Below are 20,846 nucleotides of genomic sequence, written 5' to 3' on the forward strand. Positions count from 1 at the left end.
CTCTTGCAATCAGAATACCACCACCACCACCACCACCCCGGCCAAAAAAAGTGCAGTTTAAAACTATTTCCCTGCAGCCTGAAAGTGCTCTCGATTTTTCAAATCTAAATCCGGTCAATTTAGCCACAATTGTCCAAAAAAGTGAAACGCTCTTTTTCTGGGATAACAAGAATGCACACTTTTAAATGATTTAACCAACTTCTTGAGCATTTTACAATGGTGCTTCTTGTACCTAGTACCCAGAGCTAGTGTGATAGAAACACTCTAAAAGGCTGTCAAAATCCAGTCCCATGAAACTAGATACATATATATGTTAAAAAAAAAAAAAACAGTGCTAAAAGATTTTCCAAAGGATATTTCAACAACAAACATGTGAAGTGACTCAACCCACACAGCTGTTTGGCCATATTTTGCCTGAGAGCTGGCAGCTGCCTTATACTGAATCAGACCCTTGGTGCATCAAAGTCAGTATTGTCTACTCAGACTGGCAGCGGCTCTCCAGGGTCTCAGGCAGGGGTCTTTCACATCACCTACCTGCCTAGTCCCTTTAACTGGAGATGCCGGGGATTGAACCTGGGACCTTCTGCATGCCAAGCAGATGCTCTACCACTGAGCCATAGCCCCTCCCCATTCCTTGCTATGAATGTTTAGTGGCTAGCAAGGGCCCCATTGCATGTATTCCGCAAGATGCACCAGCAGGAAGATAAACCCTGAGCTATGCTCCAGCCTAGCCCTCTTATTCTTCCCAACTTCTTCATGCCTCTTTTTAATACTACTTAGACATAACTGGAGTTCAGGATTGTTTGTCAACACTGACCCATCCTGTTCCATAGGTCCTTATTTGCTAAAAACCCTGCTTCTATTAGACCCTGACTCTGTGTGCCTGGCAAAATCTGGGGCAAGCAACTGGACCTGTTTTTATTAGAGCAAGTCAACTCTCTTCTTAAGCTTTCCTGGTATGGCACAGTGTCTTAAAATCACCTTAGTGTTTGTTACTGCTTTGGTTTATCACTTCCTTGACAAAAAAGGAAGCTTACAAACCCAAGGATAATACACATTTGTTCCTTTCTCTTGAAACGACTCCAATTTGTTAACATTTTAAGAGACCAGCATCCACAACTGTACCATGTACTCAAGCTAAGCCCAGTTAAGCAGAACACTACAATCATGCCCTGTTCTGGCATTATACTTAGGCTTCTATTAAAGGAACAAAAAGGCAGATTTATTCTTTTGGACACAGCCACACGGGTTACTTGTGTTAGGTTCTGTCATCCACTAAATCCTCCAGATCCATTTCTAACTCCACTAAAACACCAAACCTCTTTAATTTAGATGCAAAATTAAAAGGAGGAATGGAACCCTTCTGGTAAGTAATAAATCTGTGATCTGCCTTCTTTACGTTGGTTGTTCTTACCCTGATTGCTAACTTACAGCATATTCAACTAGTTTACCAGGACTGTGTAAGATTACACTACCGGAAAATGTGCACACATTCCGCTGAGGAAAAAGAGACCCACATAAAGTGGCTACAAATTTTCACCCATCCACAGCTGTGCGACTTCAAAACTAACTGGGGAGGATTTTGCATTTGACATGTGAACTTTGTTGAGCTTTTTCTTTATCAATACAGGCTAGCGATTTTGCCAGCGACACCGACAGGAAAAGACGCAGACCACAGACGAACAAGCCACAAGGAAGCCAAAGACATACAAGCCTGGTAACTTACCCCTCCTGACAATTTAATCACCCTGACTTTGGTGCCGACATGGGGCCCATCTCCACTACCACTGTTTGCCCGCTGCATGACAGTTCTTTTCACCCCAGGCTTCAGTTCCTGAGGCTGGCCTTGCACCGATGCCACCCGGGCAATCTGAGAAGGGTTCATATGCGCCGCAGCTGGCTTTGTCTGCAACCCTTTGTGCAGCAGCTGGAGCTCGCTTTCTGGCACTGTCCTAGTCTGTCTTAGCTGCTTTACAGTTTTTATTTGCTGCCCTTGAAATGGCACATTGTCCTCAGCCTGCAGAACGTTAGTGGGCTTAGGCTGAGCAGGAGCGGGATTCGGAACTACTGGGTCCGGCTTTTTAACCATCAGCCTATGTTTCACGTTTTGGCGGGGTGGTGCACCAGGAAGGGGAAGCAAAGGGTTTCCATTGGTGGGCAACTGTGACGACTCCTCCTCCTCCTCCTGCTGCTGCGTAGAAGAAGACTGTTGCTGCTGCTGCTGCGCCAACCTTTCCAGCAATTCTCTCTTTCGAGCACCGGCCTGAAGCTGCCGCCTGACCTCCTTCTGCTTCAGGATCTCTTCTCTCAGCCGTTTCTGCTCTTCTATCTTCAGGCGGTAGAGCCTGGTTTCTTCATCTTCATCTGGAAACTGCGGAATAGCAGGGGAAACAAGTTAGAAGGGGCCATAATTCCTCCCCAGTTTTGTCACAAGCGGCAATTTCTTGGGGGGGGGGGGTGTGCAGAAAGAAAGGATAATGGCAAGTTCTCCAAGGAGTGTTTGAAATGTAGAGAGATAGGGAGCTACCAACCGAGATTTATTAGCTATTAATTAGCCAAGTTATATAAAAAAAGAATCTATAACTCTAGCTCGGACTTTTTTAAAAAGAAAAAAAAACCTGAAACTGAATGCTGAAACTGAAGCTTTCTAAGCGGGAACTAATTTAGAAGTTGCTGAAACTAATTAAACTATTAATATAATTGAAGATTTCAAAATATTGTTTCAAATGGAAGTAGTAACAATACAGAGGCAGCCCAGTGTCACACAGGTTTTTATCTTGCTCTTTTCTGACAAACTAACAAAAGGTAGGATGGTAAATGACCTGAAAGGCCCTGATTAGAACTATTGATTTTTCTTACAGAATTTTCAGCCTGATCTGAAACTCATTTGTCACACAATAATTGGTTATAATGAACAGCACAAGTCAATCTCTCTGACCTTGAACTCGTGCACCCGCTTCAGAATTAAAATGTTGCCAAACGCAGTGTTGGAATATTAATGGTATATCAGGAATGGCTTTAATATTCCAGCCCTAAGCTTCTCTGAAAGTGTTACACTCTCTGGGCACCAAATAACCTTTGTAAAGGGCCTGAAGTGCTGGTAAGAAGGACCCTTTCAGGAAGCCACAGGAAATCAAGACCAAAAGAACAGCTGCTTCAAGTGTCACTTCTGAGTTAGCAGATGTGGGTTTAAAGGATATTTAAGAAACTGCATGACTGACAGTAGTTTTAACCCCCAAACCACTGAATTCCTGGTCCTCGCAACATGCTAAATGTTTATGTTTGCCAAAAAAAAAAAAATTAACAGAGAAGCATTAAAGACATTCAACACAGGTTGTATATTAAGCAAGCCATTATTAAAGGTAATATATCGGAGGCAAGGAAGGTTTATAGATTTAACCTAAAGGTATGAAACCAGGACCCAAAAGACTGTACTTCCAATATACATAACTTTGGCCACATCCATATAAACTGTTCAGACTTAACAAAGCTTTGAGGCACTAACTCATCAGTTCCCAATACTGGAAGGAGCTGTGCCTCAGTAGTAAAGCATCTGCTTAGTATGCAGAAGTATGCAGAAGTATGCAAGTTCAATCCCCTGCATCTTAAGTTAAAAGGATCAGGTAGTAGGTGATGTGAATGACCTCTTCCTGAGACCCTGGAGAGTCACTGCCAGTCTGATAGACAATACCTACTTTGATGCACCATTGGACTGATTCGGTATAAGGCAGCTTCATGTATTCAAAGTGAGAAGGGGGTTCAATTATCCTACATGGCAGATCTCTACATTTTTCCAAGGTGATACAGACTACCACAGAGGGGGTGGTAAGTTACCTAGGACCATGATATTCAACCATTTGAGACTAGGGACCCTCCCTTTATCCCAAACCTGCAACATAGATACTACTTTTAATTTACAACAGGCCTTTGCACCTTATCCTTCCCTGCCTCTGTTCCCCCACCCTTATTTTTCACTGACCCTTCTCTTTCATGTAACATACCCACACACAAAAAAGGGACAGGCCAACTAGTGCAATCCACATTCTACGTGCTGCTGGAAGATCAATGGCCTATGGCCCTCTACAGATAAATTTATTCATCTGTCCATTCAACAACAATTATACATTATGATTACTACTACTGGCAATACAGAGAGCCAGTAAGTCTCAAGAGCAACATGATCCCCTGGCACACTATGCCAGCCTCAGCAGCCTTCAGCTGCCGATCAGAGCTATGATGGCAATAACTGACTCATAAGACTTCTCCTGAAACTAGCATGACTCCGCATTACCATGGAGAGGAATCAGCAATGTATAAATGGCTCATTTTGGCATAGATATGTTTAATTAAGTGTGGTGTAGTTGTTAAGAGCGGTGGTTTGGAGCGTTGGAGTCTGATCTGCAGCACCGGGTTTGATTCCCCACTGGTCCACATGAGTGGCTAATCTGTTGAACTGGATTTGTTTCCCCACTTCTACACATGAAGCCAGCCGGATGACCTTGGGCTAGTCACAGTTCTCTCATCCCCACCTACCTCACAGATGATTGTAAGACAGTTTGATTCTTCCTTAAGTGGTAGAGAAAGTCGGCATATAAAAACCAACTCTTCTCCTATTTTTACCGGGCCTGGAAACGGTTCACCAACAGAGACTCATACGCGATTAGAAAAATGAGACCCCCCCCCACTCACCTCTGGCTCAGATTTCACCTCCGCTTTAGGTTGGGCCATGGGAGCAGCAGCTCGCGGTTTCACCTCTGACCTTCCCTGCTGGTTCTTGACACCTGTGGCAGGCCTCACGGGGGGAGTGGCACTGGGAATGGGTTTCACTTGGGCGGCAGGTGCTGAGGTCCGGCGGTTGCTCGCAGCCTCGATCGCGTGCAGCGGCGCTATGGGCAGTTCACGCAAGTTGCTGTTCCTCGGAGCTCCCGTCTGGAGTTGCTGATTTGGACGCTTGACGATATTCTGTGCTGGGGCATTCTGGAAAGCGGAGAAGTGAAAAATGGCATTCGGTCGCTAACGTGCAGCCCGTCGTAAAGACTCTGCCCTGGGAGGCATCGTTGTGCCAGATAGTAAAACTTTAAGCTATGGAGATTCTGAATTAAAACAGTTGTGCAGGCATGGCGACAGTGTTATGTCAAGTCTGCTTCAACTTCGCTGCACCAACAAGTCTGGCTGATCCATCAGGGCTGGACCCTTCTCAAGCCAGACCAATAGGAAGGAGGAGAACCAACCACCACCTGGCTCTCCTCCCAGTAAAACAATTATACTGTGCTGATGGCTCGAGAAGGGAAGATAAACAAAGCAGCGCTAAATGATTTTTAAACTCTTTATGGTGTCAGGTAGAAAAGAAATATAGGGGGGACATGATTGCTCTCTTTCAGTATTTGAAGGGCTGTCACTTAGAGGAGGGCAGGGAGCTGTTCCTGTTGGCAGCAGAGGAGGAAAGGAAAAAGGTTTTTACAGTAAGAGTTGTCCAACAGTGGAATCAGCTACCTAGGGAGGTGGTGAGCTCCCCCTCTGTCTTTAAGCAGAGGCTGGACAAACATTTGTCAGGGATGCTCTAGGCTGATCCTGCATTAAGCAGGGGTTTGGACTAGATGGCCTGTATGGCCCCTTCCAACTCTATGGTCTTATGATTCTAGCAATGACCTGTTACAGTTACATCCACTCAAGGCCTTTCAGACATGTCCCTTAGCGCACACAGTATCCAGTCCTAATGACTAACTGTGCATATGCATTTCGGCCTCTTGGGCCTTCCCTCCGTGGTCAAATTATACTAAAGATTATTATTAAGAATGCATCCAGAAGTGCACTTTATGAGGTATTCTATCAGAAATTTTTAAAGCTTATATCCTGTGCAGCTAGATGTAAATTAATAACACAATTCATAGGTCTTTCAGCATGGTAATTTGCTCACACAAGTTCCTGGTACAAAAAAAAAATTTCCAGGTGTGTTCGAACATCCACAAGTGACAAAATATATAAAATACGTTGTAAAGGGCATTTCTGGATATGTTCTTAATAATCATGTTTTGTATAATTTGACCACTGATGAAGGCCAGGAGGCCAAAATGCATATGGTCTACTGGTCATTTTTAATTTGTATATTATCAATGGTGTTGATTATTTTTGAAACTTCTTTATTCTGGTAGTTTTAGATGTAGCCTGTATTCCAGGCCCAGTGTTTTAATCCATTTTATTGTGTACACCAAATAAATATATTACTTAATAAGAATTTTTAGTTTCCAGCTCAATATAGTCAGCTCAAGGCAGACTTTGTTTACAGGGTGGTTTGCCATTGCCTCCCCCAGTCATCTACACTTTACCCCCAGCAAGCTGGGTACTCATTTAACTGACCTCGGAAGGATGGAAGAATCAGCCAACCATCAGCCAGTTACCTGAAACTGACTTCCGTCAGGATCGAACTCAGGTCATGAGCAGGGCTTTTGACTGCCGTACTGCAGCTTACCACTTTGCGCCACGGGGCTCATTCTCACTCTCAGTCTTAGGATGTCGATTTAAAAGGTGCCTTTCTGGGCAGACTTTCCTCTCCTGACATACCAGTTTTTGCTACTGCATTTAAATGACTCACGTGTCTGGGCTTTATCAGACCCTGCCTTTGCTGACATTGCATCCGATTGTTGCTTTGCTGCTGCTGGGAAGTTTGCATGTGAGGCCTGAACTGGGAGGGGGCAACAGGAATCAGAGGCTGGGGAGGCACGGCCAGAAGGTGGTGCTGCTGCTGGTGTTGGTGCTGATGCTGATGCTGCTGGTGATGCGGCTGCGGATGCTGGGGGTGCTGCTGTGGCTGCTGGTGCTGCTGATGCTGCGGTTGCATAGGAGGGTGCAAGGGACCCTGCAGGTTTAAAGGGAGAAAGAGGCATTTTTCAAAAATCAAGGAAAGCTTAGGCACGCCACTCTTTGTGTATCAATCATTACAATTAGCAAGCAGGTCTTTGTATACCATGACCATTACAATTAGCAAAAAGAAAGACCTATGCAAATTTTAATCCCCCCCATTCTCAAGTGAGCTTTGATCAAGCAAGCTATATTATATTTTGTAGACTTTTATATATTACTATAATATATACTACACTATAGTATATAGTGTATACATATTATACTATATATTATACTACATTACATTATGTTCACTTTTATTCCCCCCCCCCCGCTATTCTCAGGTGAGCTTTGATCAAGCAAGCTATGTTACATTATGCTCCCTTCTTTGAAAATGAGGAAAACTAATTGGAGCCTGAGTAAGGTACTTATTGCTAAAGTACAATTTGACTGTTTTAGTTTTTAATAAAGAGCTGATAATTAAAACAAAACAACACATAGGGCACACCACTGCATTTACAGGCATCCTTACATGAAAAACATAACTGAACCAGCAGAGGGGGCTCTAGCCTTTGCTGTGATCCAATATAATTACACTTGCTGCTAGCTTAATCTACTTAACTGTATGGGGACATGTTTTTAAACAATAGGTTATTTTCATAGTCCTGCTGAAATCAATTAATTTAGAAAACCATGGAATATTGAACAAAATGTCACATTAAAACTTTTCTAATCTTATTAACGGAGAACAGTTTCGAAAAAATCAAAGTGGTTTAACATTTCCACTTTGAACCACAAAGCAAACTGTAAAGTTGCCACTAGAGCCCTCGTAATTCAATTAAAAGTGAGCATAGGAAGAGCCATGTTTTCATGCTTGGCACAGCAACAAGAGGCACACTTAAATTTCTTGTAATATCAGTCCTAACATTAAACGTCCCAGGTATGCGTAAAGATGTTTTCAAAGCTTTCCACAGTATTCTGCTTAAGCAGCAAATGTTTGGAGGCTTTTTAATTTGCAGTCTTAGCCACAATCATCTTCAGAAAGAAGAAGAGTTGGTTTTTATATGCCGACTTTCTCTACCAGTTAAGGGAGACTCAAATCGGCTAACAATCACCTTCCCCTCCCCTCCCCACAACAGACACCCTGTGAGGTAGGTGGGGCTGAGAGAGCTCTAACAGAGCTGTGACTAGCCCAAGGTCACCCAGCTGGCTTCGTGTGTAGGAGTGGGGAAACAAATCCAGTTCACCCGATTAGCCTCCGCCGCTCATGTGGAGGAGAGGGGAATCAAACCCGGTTCTCCAGATCAGACTCCACAGCTCCAAACCACTGCTCTTAACCATTACACCACGCAGGGCCAGGGTGGGCGAGGGAAGCTTTAATTCAAATCGGTGTATAACATGATCCTAAGTTTCCAAGAGAATCCCGGGGAGCCAAAAACCAGTCCCAACAAACCAAGGGAATTAATTTCCAAAACCAATCACCATCTCCACTCTTTTTTAGAACTGCAGGATGAAAGAAGGCTCTCTTGGTATGCCCCCCCTCCCGAGAGCTCTTCACTCTACTAACAATAATCGACTGGTGATTCCTGGCCCAAAGCATATGTGGCTGTTTTCAACAAGGGCCAGGGCTTTTTCTGCCCTGGCCCCAGCCTGGTGGATAGTCTCCACAGTAACATCAGGGCCCTGAGGGCCCTGAAAGAATTCTGCAGGGCCTGCAAAACGGAGCTATTCTGCCAGGCCTACGAGGGCAGCTGCTAGCTACTCTGAGTTATTCAGTACCGGCCTCCCCATCCCTTTTTCCCCACTTGTCAACGATGGGGGTGATTCTGATGTCCGGTCCACGGCCATTACTACTATTTTAATGCCATCTTGTTTTAAACTGCCATGCTTGCTGTGTTTTAATTATTAATGTTTTAATCTTTTATAGTTCCTGTTGATTTTAAAGGTTGTAACCCGCCCTGAGCCTGGTCGGACCGGGAATGAGGGCGGATTATAAATGCGAATATAAACAAAATAAATATCGTGCCTAGAGAGTGAAGCAAGACATTCACAAAACAGCAGACTTAGGGGTCCTACAGGACGAAAGCTTGCACTTGGGAGTTCAAGCCAAAGAGGCTACCGGCAGATCACTGAACACTCGCTCCGAACTCTGGTTATGGTTTCCTACCTGAATGTTGGGCTGGGTGTGCGTTGCCAGGAAGGGCTGCCCTGGGGCCTGCAGGAACGGCTGCCTGGGAGGAAGGAACTGCCGCGCGCTCCCTCCGCCGGGCTGATTGAAGTGAAGAACTCCCACGTGGCCCTGGGGCTGCATGTTTGGCCTGACCAGCCTCTCTCTGGGAAAGACGGGTTGCTGCCCCTGCTGACTAAAGCCTGGCCCGGGCTGACTGAAAGGGAGCGGATTCTGGCCGGGAACGGGGTGGCTGCTGTTGAGAAGGGGAGGAGGTGGGGGCGGCGGCGGAGGACTCCGTTGCTCGAATAAGTGATGGCTGGGAAACCTTGGCTCTGCCAAAAAAACACACACAGAGATGTGCTACCGCTCTGTCCATAAATCAGATCTCTGCCCCACCCCCTATTGTAAGTCAAAAGTCACATTAAATCATAGAATCACAGAGTTGGAAGGGACCACCAGGGTCATCTAGTCCAACCCCCTGCACAAGGCAGGAAATTCACAACTACCTCCCCCACACACACCCCAGTGACCCCTACTCCATGCCCAGAAGATGGCCCAGATGCCCTCCCTCTCATGAACTGCCTAAGGTCATAGAATCAGCATTGCTGACAGATGGCCATCTAGCCTCTGCTTAAAACCCGTAGATGTCCATGAAAAAAAATGACTTACTCATACCACCCTGTGAGACCTGGGTATTATTTTAACTTCACTTCTAGCAGAAGTAGGTGGACAATCAGAATTAGAGACTGTCTTGGCTCTGAAGTTCAACCTGCTACTGTGAAGTAAAGCCATTCCCCAAATGCCATACCTAATCTCCAATTAAACCATACAAGGCAAACTATTATTATGAGTACATTTCCATCCTGATCTTCCCTTAAGGAGCTCAGGGCAATGAATATTTCTCCCCTCCTCTATTGTATTCTTTACAGCAATCCAGTGAAGTAGATTATGCTGGGAAAGAAAAACAGTCATAAAGCTTAATGTCCCAGAAAGGGGATTTTGCCTAAGAATCTGAGTGACAATTAGGAAGCCTCGGTCCAAATTTTGTATCTGCCGTGGTGACACACAGGACGACCCTACCTCCCATGAAGAAGGGCTCTCTGTCCTGCGGAGGTGGGGGCGGCATCGGTGGGGGTGGTGGCGGAGGCCCTCGCCACTGATCCTGGAGTGGGAGTCTGGGGGGTTGATTGAAGTTGGTAGGGACAGGTCCAGGAGGGTTCTGCTGAAAATCAGGAGGTCCCTGAATAGAAAGGGGGGGGGGAGACAAAGGTTAAGCCAGTTTGGGAGAGATTCTCCTACAGCCCGTTTAGAACGTCTTCTCCTTTAAAACAATCCAATTATCTCCTGTAATCTGTACAAATTGGCAACCCTACTGAGTCCTATCTGCCACTCCAGCAGCAACCCTGAACCTCAGCACAGCATTCTTTACAATGAATTCAAAATGTTTTAATAATCACAGCAGCACCGCAGGAATGCCATCTCTTCTCAAGCTTACTGAAATCCATGCAATTATTGACCTTCTATCCCATTAATCCAAAAGTCTGAATGTCTACTTTAGAAAATGCTCCTGACATTTATCTCTTTAAACCGTGCTATTCTTTTGCTATCTATGTAGTACAACCTAAGCAACCAAAATGAAGCTACTTTAATTTTCAGGATGCCATAAATTGATTTTACCCCCCTTTCTGAAGTAAAGAAATCATATTGCAAGAATAACAGGGATCCAATGTTTGACAAATCACATAACCCTAAATGCTTAACCATCTCAAGCATTCATTACCAAAGGGATATGAAATATTAACATTTATTTAAAACCAAAGGTGGCAAATCTAATTCTTTAAAGACTGATATAAGATTCAACTATTTTATAACCGGAATTGGAAGAAGCCCTTTAAACTGAAGCTCTGTAATTGAAAGTACCCCCCACCCCATGTTCTATGAAGGAGTATGCCGTGCCATTTGCAAACTTTTAAGGAAATGTTCAGACACTAACCAGCCAAATTCATAAGACGTGGCGCTATTGTATTTTTAAATGTTGCAAGCTGCCCTGAGTCCCTTGTGGGGAGAAGATGTGAGATATAAATTAAGTATATAAGTAATAAATACATATTTTGTAATCATAACCCATCCTACACCATACAATACAATGGACAGAACCTTCTCAGCCCTGCTTGGGTAAATATTTAACAATGAATGCTACCTAAAACATACCCATCCCTAAACCCATAACTGGCTCCCATAAAGTAGTCAATTATTTTCTTCACGTTAGCTGATATTATATACATCCTGAAGCACTGGACACCACAGGGGTGTCCAATCTTTTGGCTTCCCTTGGCCACACTGGAAAAAGAAGAATTGTCTTGGGCCACACATAAAATATACTAACAATTTTGTGTTGGGCTGCATTCATAGCTGTCCTGGGCTGCATGCGGCCCAGGGGCTGCAGTTTGGAGAAGCCTGATATACAAGGTGTGAGCCGTGAGCCATGTTTTAAGGCACATGGACTAACTATTTTAACATAAAGCCATACAGAATAAAAAGCTTTTGTATTTTTTACCTTGTACAACATTTGTGTGTATGCCAGGATGCGTATTGTAAAATTGTGTATGTATGACCACTGAGGAAGGCCTGTAAAAAAGGCCGAAATGTGTCTGGTCAGATTTTGATCATTTTATGTACTAACATCAACTGTTACATGTTTCCAGAAAGTCCGTATTTTAGGCCCTGTGTTTTTAAATACAATTGTGCAGAATATATCATAAAAATAGATTTATTGGTTGATATATTAGATAGTGTTTAGCTCAACCCCTTTGGTTTCCCCTGACTTTTAGGCTGAATTTCTTTGTTCCTCTTTTTCTTCAGACCTTTTAGAAATCACCATTGTGCTATAACAAAAAGCCCACTTCAGATTTATGAAGTTACACTGAAAACTGTACCAAGCAGGAGAAAGAGCTATACCATTAAGGTGCGAATCCTAAAATACTGAGCCAGCTTGTACTCTCTTTCAAGTAACTACAATCTCCTGAAGTAGATTTCACAGATCTGTCCTTTCTAGAAATCAAGCTTTCAAAAATACCAGGTTAGATTTTACCAGCTTTTCTACTCAATTTCACACAATTCCCTTTCTCTCTGTAGCCCCCGTTCCACGTGGGCTTTGTCCACCAGGATCCCATGACCCCTACCACAGCTTTTGTCAATGATCACCAGGGCCTCTCCATCTCTCTTTAGCAGAGAAGCCAGTAGGATGGCAGGAACATTTATCGGGATGCTTTCCTCAGGAGGAGGGTAGTATCAAATATCAAGATGTTAAAACACTTAACAGCCACAAAAGCATTTTTATACAATCTGCTATTTAAGCCACATTACTACCAAAGACAGCTGGTACCTTGTCATATCTCAACATAACATAACCCAGTGCCCACTGCAGAAAGCACAGTCAAGGGGAGGGGCTGTGGCTCAGTGATAGAGCATCTGCTTGGCATGCAGAAGGTCTCAGGTTCAATCCCCGGCATCTCCAGTTAACGGGACTAGGCAGGTAGGTGATGTTAAAGACCTCTGCCTGAGACCCTGGAGAGCCGCTGCTGGTCTGAGCAGACAATACTGACTTTGATGGACCAAGAGTCTGATTCAGTATAAGGCAGCTTCATGTGTTCATGTGTCATGCTCCCCCCTTTCCCTGTCAACCAGGAGAAACAGCAGGGGCACCACGCCAGGCTACACCATTCCCTAAATCTGGCTTTCTAAAAGTGGAACGTTCTAAGAGAGAGCTTCCAATTCTCACAACCCTCAGAAAGTCCACAGTACATTTAAACAGAAGTACTCATTTCATGGAATCCCACACAGAGTTCAGTATTTATACAGTGCTTTGACCAGCATAAGAGCCCCATGGCACAGAGTGGTAAGCTGAAGTACTGCAGTTCAAGCTTTGCTCACGACATGGGTTCGATCCCAATGGAAGTTGGTTTCAGGTAGCTGGCTCAAGGTTGACTCAGCCTTCCATCCATCCGAGGTGGGTAAAATGAGTACCCAGCTTGCTGGGGGTAAAGGGAAGATGACTGGGGAAGGCACTGGCAAACCACCCTGTAAACAAAGTCGGCCTAGAAAAAGTTGGGATGTGACATCACCCCTTGGATCAGGAATGACCCGGTGCTTGCACAGGGGACCTTTACCTTTACTGTCCTGCATGGCCCAGGCTAGCCTAATCTCATCAGATCTTGGTTGCTAAGCAGGGCTGGCCCTGGTTATTATTTGGATGGGGGACACCCCCCCCCCCAGGGAAGCCATGGTTGTTACGTAGAGGCAGGCAATGGCAAACCACCACTGAATGTCTCTTGCCTTGAAAATCCTACAGGATTGTTATATGTCAGCCGCAACCTGACAGCACTTTCCATCCCCACCACCTAGTGGTTTCCATCAACAGCACTTTGCATTCACAAAGTCTCCACAACCCTAACAACCACCCTGTAACATAGATTGTCCTGCGACCGGCCCTTCCCCGGGAATCGCAGACTCAGCCCTGCTCCCGCCGCTCACCTGGAACCCGGGAGAACCGGGAGGCGGACGCGTCGACCCGCCAGCAGGGAAGGGAGGCGGGGTCTGGCCGGGAATGAAGCCGAACAGTGGGGCGGCCATGAAGGGGGGGGGGCGGAGGAGAAACCCGGCGGCCTTAGGTCCCGGGAGTCGGGTCGGCACGCCTCCTCCTCAGGGAACCCTCCTCTCCCCTCTGCAGGCTGGCGACCAGATGGGGAATCAAGCGGAGGTCCTGGGGAGCCGCGCTGCACAGAGCCTGACAGACCCCTGGAATGCGACGGACCGCTGCGGGGTCTGGCGCCTGGAACCGCGCCCGACAGCCAGCTGAGCAGCAGCAGGGCGAGAGCCGGGGGGGGGCGGAAACAGCCTCGCAGCCAAATGGGCCTGGAAGTGAAGTGGACCCGAGGGCCTTATGGGCTTGGGAGGGTGGAGCCAAGGGGAGCGGAGTGCTCAAAAAGGGTTGTGGGGTGGAGGCCGAGGAGGATAGCTGTGACGGGCTAGTTGTGAGGAGCCCACAATCCTGGCGGACTCAGACAGGGAAGAGAGCTCGGATTCCCCGGCTGAGTGGTCTGAGGCCGAGGAAACTCTTCAACCACGGGTAGCCGCACAAGACCCTGACCCCGGCAAGGCGACCACTGGCCTGTGTTGCGACATAGATCGGCATTATCCCCACACCACAGATTATGTTTTAGTAAATCCTTTGCTTCTCATGAATTAGGGGTCCTAAATTATGCTTAATCGGTGCCCAGGCATTTTCAGGTAATTCTTTCTCTTATGCCTCCTTCCATTGTATTTACAGAAGGGCATTCATTACCTGGGCATAATCAACTCCTTTAATAAAACTGCATTGCCAACCTCTGTCTACAGTTGGCTCTGGAAATGAGCGGCTTCATTGAACATGACTTCCACATACACAGGCAATACTAGTTTCTGAAAGAACACGAGATAAGGTTACTTTAATCCTGTCAAAGAATTACACTATTTTGCTTTCCTTTATATCCTCTCAAATATCCTCCCTAGTTAAGAAATTAACACTCTCTCATACAATTCTTACACAAATTGTACTTTTACTTTTCGGCATCTCTTGTTAATTACATGATGTTATCTACTATAATCTATTCATGAACCACTGATAACTCTGGCTACCAATAGAAGAGAAAACTTAGCATAAATTGCTTAGAGCAAAGTTAATCTTATAAGGGAAGGAATAAAGAGGATCTAACAGCTATTATGACTTATCAGCTTCCCTAGAAGGGTCACTCTATACTTTTTTTCCCTGAGACTAATTAAATACCCTAACAATGTCATTGAAACTTCATGAATCTTTCAATAAATTACATCCTGTCTCTACAACATGTTTTCATTTATTAATCTCACTTAAAATGCAAAGAGGCCAGGAAAATGCCACTGACACCAACGTAGGGATACTCTGTTAATTCTTATTAAAACAGCATCAATGCAAAGTATCAGTGACCAGAGTAACCTATGATACCGTTAAAGCTATGGCTATGCGTCACAAAATATTAATCCTCTTATTTTAGCAGCCACTGGACTTTAACTTCTCTTGGATAAATGACCAGAACTCAATTCTATCACTACAGGGTATGATTCATATGAAAGTGGCTTCTTTTTCAAACATGCTTTGTAGCCACTATGTCTTTGGTGAGCCATTTTGGAGGATTCCCAAATGACTTGGAATTGGCCTCATGATATAGCTCTTTGTATGACATGGGCCTGCTCCAACAGGATGATGAAGAAGAAGAGTTGGTTTTTATATGCCGACTTTCTCTACCACTTAAGGGAGACTCAACCTGGCTTACAATCACCTTCCCTTCTCTACAACAGACACCCTGTGAGGTAGGTAGGGCGGAGAGTGCTCTAACAGGGCTGTGACTTGCCCAAGGTCACCCAGCTGGCTTCATGTGTAGGAGTGTGGAAACAAATCCAGTTCACCAGATTAGCCTCCACTGCTCATGTGTAGGAGTGGGGAATCAAACCCGGTTCTCCAGATTAGAGTCCACCGCTCCAAACCACTGCTCTTAACCACTACACCACGCTGATGTACAACGCCTGTACAAAAGGGAGCGGGAATCAAGCGTGAAAGAGGACTATATGCGAGTATTATGAGCCTGTTTCAAGTCAAGTTCCAGCAATCTCAGAGGCAATGAAAGAAATCTTCAAGGCCCCAATCCCAGCTCCTTTAAGTAACTCCAAGTGAGGATGACCAGCTGGACAGCCACAACAGCTGCTGTGGATTAACAACCCAACTCTGCAATATAAGATATACTTCAGCAACCAGTAGAGGGCAGATCTGTAAGAACTGTAGAATCTCATGATTGCGTCTCATTGAGCCCTGCCTCTTGATTTCAGAACCCATGGGTTTAAAAATAGTTGCTCTTCAACTTCCTTGTCTTCATACAGGATAACATATGCAACAATTAGGAAAGAATTATTCCAAAGTACACATTCTAAAGCTTTTAAAAACAAATAAGTTCAAAACTACTTAACAGCATCCTATGTATCATGAGAATTCTCTCCTCCTCCAATAGTTCAGGTAAAGCCAAGCCCTCAGATTGGCCATCGCTGCTTTTTCTGCAAACTACCAGCCATTTTAGTTCAGAGAGGACTAAGACTACTGTCTGAAATTGTTTGGGCAAGGGATAGATGAAATCTCCTGTTTCCAGAGAAACTGTCTGAAACAATGCTCAGTAGCCGCTCATTAAGTTTTGCTCATCTAATGTCTGCTTGGGAAGCAAGCCTGGAAAAATAGAGCAGTTGCACCTATCTTAGAACTGCACTGGATGTGATTTTTTATTTGCTGGATGGTAAAAAGGAAAATAGAGAAAAATTAAAACTTGGGTAGGGGCTGTGGCTCAGTTTGTAGAGCATCTGCTTGGCATGCAGAAGGTCCCAGGTTCAATCCCCAGCATCTCCAGTTAAAGGCAAGTAGGTGATGTGAAAGACCTCAGCCTGAGACCCTGGAAAGTAGCTGCCAGTCTGAGAAGACAACACTGACTTAGATGGACCAAGGGTCTGATTTAGTATAAGGCAGCTTCATGTGTTCGTGTGTTCTACTTAGGGCTAACTGAATCCAAAGCCTCCAGCTTCATTCTTGCCAGCAACTGATATTCTTAAAGTAAATTTTCAAACACGGAGGCCACATTCAGCAGTCACTCCTAATATTAACTGAGATACTTATCCTGTAACCCTGTGTATTCCTTTTAAAAACACACCCGTTAAAAACATTGACCCTTATTGCTGTCTGCACTTAAAGCCTGATGCCTAATAACATTTCACAGACAAGCTTTGATAGTCCTACTCACCCTGGAATCCAATATCAAGTTAATTCATGCAATCGTATTCCCTATTACTATTTATGGGTCTGAAAGCTGGACAATGAAGAAAGCTGATAGGAAGTAGATTCCTTTGAAATGTAGTGTTGGAGGAGAGTGTTACGGATACCATGGATTGCCAAAAAAAATCAGTGGGTTATACAGCAAATCAAGCCTGAACTGATCCTAGAAGCTAAAATGGCTAAACGGAGGCTAACATCTTCTCATAATGTGACCAAAGTACAAGAGTTACTGGAAAAGACAAGAATGCTAGGAAAAGTTGAAGGCAGCAGGAAAAGAGGGAGACCCAACAAGAGATGGATTGACTCTACAAAGGAAGCCACGGCCCTCAATTTTTAAAATCCTCACAAGGTGTCTGTTGTGGGGAGAGGAAGGGAAGAAGATTGTAAGCCGGTTTGATTCTTCCCTTAAGGGGTAGAGAAAGTCGGCATATAAAACTCTTCTTCTTCTTCAATGTTTCTAGAGGCCAGAATATCTGGGGTAAATAGTTCAGCTGCTGGTTTTAGAAGCTGTGTCTTTTAAATGGTTACAGTCCATCCAAGGCAAGTGGAAGAGTGGGAGTACAGTTCCAGTTCCAGTAGAGTAATTTCATTCCCTCCCAATTGTGTCCAAACTACATTCACTCGTATTACATCCTTCCAGAGCATGCTAGCCACCTTCCAGCCAGATTTTTTCAATTACACATGTTGTTTCTTAGGATGTCTGCAATACTCTTTATATAGCCATCTTCCATTAAGGATGTCTAAATCCACCGCCTAGCAGTTATAGTCCATAACAGGCACCCATAATTTCGGCTTGAGAAGAGAATGCACCGCACAGAAAACACAAGGGAAAGGGTTACTGCGTTTCAGAAGCCCCCTTTCCCACTCTTGCTTAATAGCTGTTACCATCATGTTTAGCTTCCTCTGCTCCTCCTGCAGATGGGAATTCACTAATATGATTAAATTTGATGGTATGATAATGTATGGTAATAGTGATTAATCAGAAGCCCACCAGCAAATGGAGGATGTTTGTTATTATGTCACCTGCATTTTAAATTGCATTTCTCCTCTGCCAGCCTGACAATGTTTGACAGCGGAAGGGGGGGGGGAAGCAGGAGGATCTCATGCGGCATCTGTTTGCTACCACTTATGGATCTGATGAGAGAAAACGCTCACTGCTCCGTCACTATTGTAAACACTGGAATTATAAGGCTACGTAGACGAGTTGCAAAAGACTATGCGCTCATAAGGAAAGCTTGCTAGAGGTGCCGAGGAAGCTCAGTTGCACATCTGCAGGAGCTATACATAATAGGAGAGAAATGTAATTTGATTCAGCAGTCTCATTCAAACATGATTTGCATGAAATGCCATATAAAAGCTCTATCCAAGAAATGTCAATCATGACCACCTGATACCTTGTATCACGCTAAAAAGAAAACAAAATGCTCTCCATACTACATAGGATTGGCCACTGCTGCTACTTCACAGTGGTAATAGAGTGAAAATTTCATTTACTGTTACACCATAACAAAAGCAGACTCACAGCAGTACCTTGGTTAGCTTTTTAAAAAACGTCTTACACCTAAAGAAATAGTGTTACAAAGTTCCCATCAGCTCTCTCTCTCAAACACGAAGACCACCAATCATAAGACACTTACCGTATATACTCGGGTATAAGCCGACCCGAGTATAAGCCGACCCCCCAAATTTGAGGCCAGAAAAGGGAATTTCTTATTGACCCGCGTATAAGCCGAGGGTCAATAAGAAATTCCCTTTACCGGCAATGCTGTGCTCTAAAATGGCGGCCGCCATTTTAGAGTGCAGGGCCCCTGCCCCAGGTCGCCCTCCCGCCGGCCTCCCGGGCCCTCCCGACCCACCCCGACCCCAGTGCCATCCAAGGGGGGGAGGGGGAAGAGCCCCTGAACCCCCTACTTACCGGGGGACGCGGCGAATCGGCGGCGCGGCCTTCCTGGGCCGGCAAGAGGCCCCTCCAGGCCCCTGCCGGCCGGAGGAAGGCGCCTGGGCGGCGGCGGCGCGGCCGGCAGGGGCCTCCTGCCGGCCCAGGAAGGCCCCTGCTGGCTGAAGGAAGGCGCCTGGGCGCCTGAGCGGCGGCGGCGCAGCCGGCAGGGACCTCCTGTCGGCCCAGGAAGGCCCCTGCCGGCAGGAGGAAGGCGCCCGAGCGCCTGAGAGCCGGCGGCGCGGCCGGCAGGGACCTCCTGCCGGCCAAGGAAGGCCCCTGCCGGCAGGAGGAAGGCGCCTGGGCGCCTGAGCGGCGGCGGCACAGCCGGCAGGGACCTCCTGTCGGCCCAGGAAGGCCCCTGCCGGCAGGAGGAAGGCGCCCGAGCGCCTGAGAGCCGGCGGAGCGGCCGGCATGGACCTCCTGCCAGCCCAGGAAGGTCCCTGCCGGCTAAAAGAACGCGGCCGGGCGCGTGGGCGGCAGCGGCGTGGCCGGCAGGGGCCTCCTGCCGGCCCAGGAAGGCCTCTGCCGGCCGGAGGAAGGCTCCCGGGCGCGGTGGCGATGATGGCGGTAAGTTCCCCCCTCCCTCCTCCCCTCCCCTACCGTATTGACCCGCGTATAAGCCGGGTTCGGCTTTTTCAGCCCTTTTTTTGGGCTGAAAAACTCTGCTTATACGCGAGTATATACGGTAAAACAAGGAAAAATGCTTCACAAAGGTCTATTTGCACATTTTAGATGTACTCTTAGGTGTAACCTAAGAAATGTGAACTATGAGCATGACATACACATTCCCTGCTTAGATAGTTAGCTAGCTAGGGACCCAAGGACTGGCTACAGTTCCCAGGTTTCTTGTTCAGAAGAATGTTTGAAAGAGTTAAGAGCTTCCCAGAAGTGTGCCCTTCTCTTTCTTCCTTGGCATGTGCTAGTCTGCTTAGATAAAATTTTTTTGACCTTATCTGGCTTTATTTTGTTGTCTCCTGAAAGTACCATGTGAGATTCCACACAATAGAGGTTCATTATCTGCTTTTTCGTATTTATGAAACTATTTCAATAAGCACTGTCACAATATGACAGAAGAGTATGCGTTTAGAGATGTTACTGGGGAAATCAACCATCAGAATCAGGTGAACAATTGTACACAGTTTGCTCTGACTGCAACGTCTAGGTTTTCTAAAATAGTCTCAGCAGGTTGGGGTGGTAAAAACTCAGGAAAGAAAGGTAAGAAGGATGCATTTTTTCACCACTTCCACCAATATCTACAACTAGATGGCCATAGAACATACACGAGACAAATCAGTATGCATGAAGCAATTTGTTACTGGAGAATGAGCAAAGCAGAGAAAGAAGGAGTGTTCTACCTCCTCCAAAGACAGGTAACACTTTTGTTTTCCCATGTCATCCAAAATTATCATGGTCATTTTCCCATGTTAAAAATTATCAACAAAGCTGTGGTAGGGTTAATTCTGCTGAGTTTTGCTTGAAAGGAACTGAGATTTGCCATGTTAATGGCCCTATATTTTATTATATTATGACTTCATGTTCAGTCCATAAAGGCAGAAGACCACCACCAAGTTACCATTTTAAGGGGGCCTTTCAGGAAGCACGTCTCTTCCTCAGCTGCTTCCCACTCGCCTGCAACCATCTAAGCTCACACATTTGTACCTTAACTACTGGTTAGGCCAACTCATTTCTAGAACCTAGCCATGCACAAATACTAATGTGCAGCGATAATACAATCTGGGCATCCATTGCCTGAGGGTAGTTAATGTTCAGTATTTAGTGAAAGAGAGGTTAAGAGTGGCTGACTCTAATCTGGAGAACCGGGTTTCATCCCCCACTCCTCCACATGAAGCCTGATGCGTGTTCTTGGGCTGGTCACAGCTCTCTTCAAACTCTCTCAGCCCACGCAGAGGCGGGCAATGGCAAACCAAACATCTCTTGCCTTGGAAACTCTACAGCAGTGGTTCCCAACCTGTGGGTGGGGGTCGCGAAGTGTTTTCTGGGGGGTCGTCGCC

General features: G+C 45.7%; 1 protein-coding gene across 1 annotated transcript in view; it reads right to left on the bottom strand.

Moving 5' to 3' along the window:
• RBM33 (RNA binding motif protein 33) overlaps positions 1 to 20,846 on the bottom strand; it is a 104,513-nt gene that overhangs the window by 47,732 nt on the left and 35,935 nt on the right. Inside the window, exons 12-16 of the mRNA XM_056857126.1 lie at positions 10,091 to 10,250; positions 9,008 to 9,342; positions 6,593 to 6,856; positions 4,690 to 4,977; positions 1,727 to 2,371 (exon numbers count right to left, since the gene is read on the bottom strand). Of these exons, the coding sequence (XP_056713104.1) occupies positions 1,727 to 2,371; positions 4,690 to 4,977; positions 6,593 to 6,856; positions 9,008 to 9,342; positions 10,091 to 10,250 (1,692 nt within the window). The remainder of the gene's footprint in view (positions 1 to 1,726; positions 2,372 to 4,689; positions 4,978 to 6,592; positions 6,857 to 9,007; positions 9,343 to 10,090; positions 10,251 to 20,846) is intronic.

This window comes from Euleptes europaea, chromosome 11 (assembly GCF_029931775.1).
Source record: "Euleptes europaea isolate rEulEur1 chromosome 11, rEulEur1.hap1, whole genome shotgun sequence".
Classification (NCBI taxonomy): Eukaryota; Metazoa; Chordata; class Lepidosauria; order Squamata; family Sphaerodactylidae; genus Euleptes; species Euleptes europaea.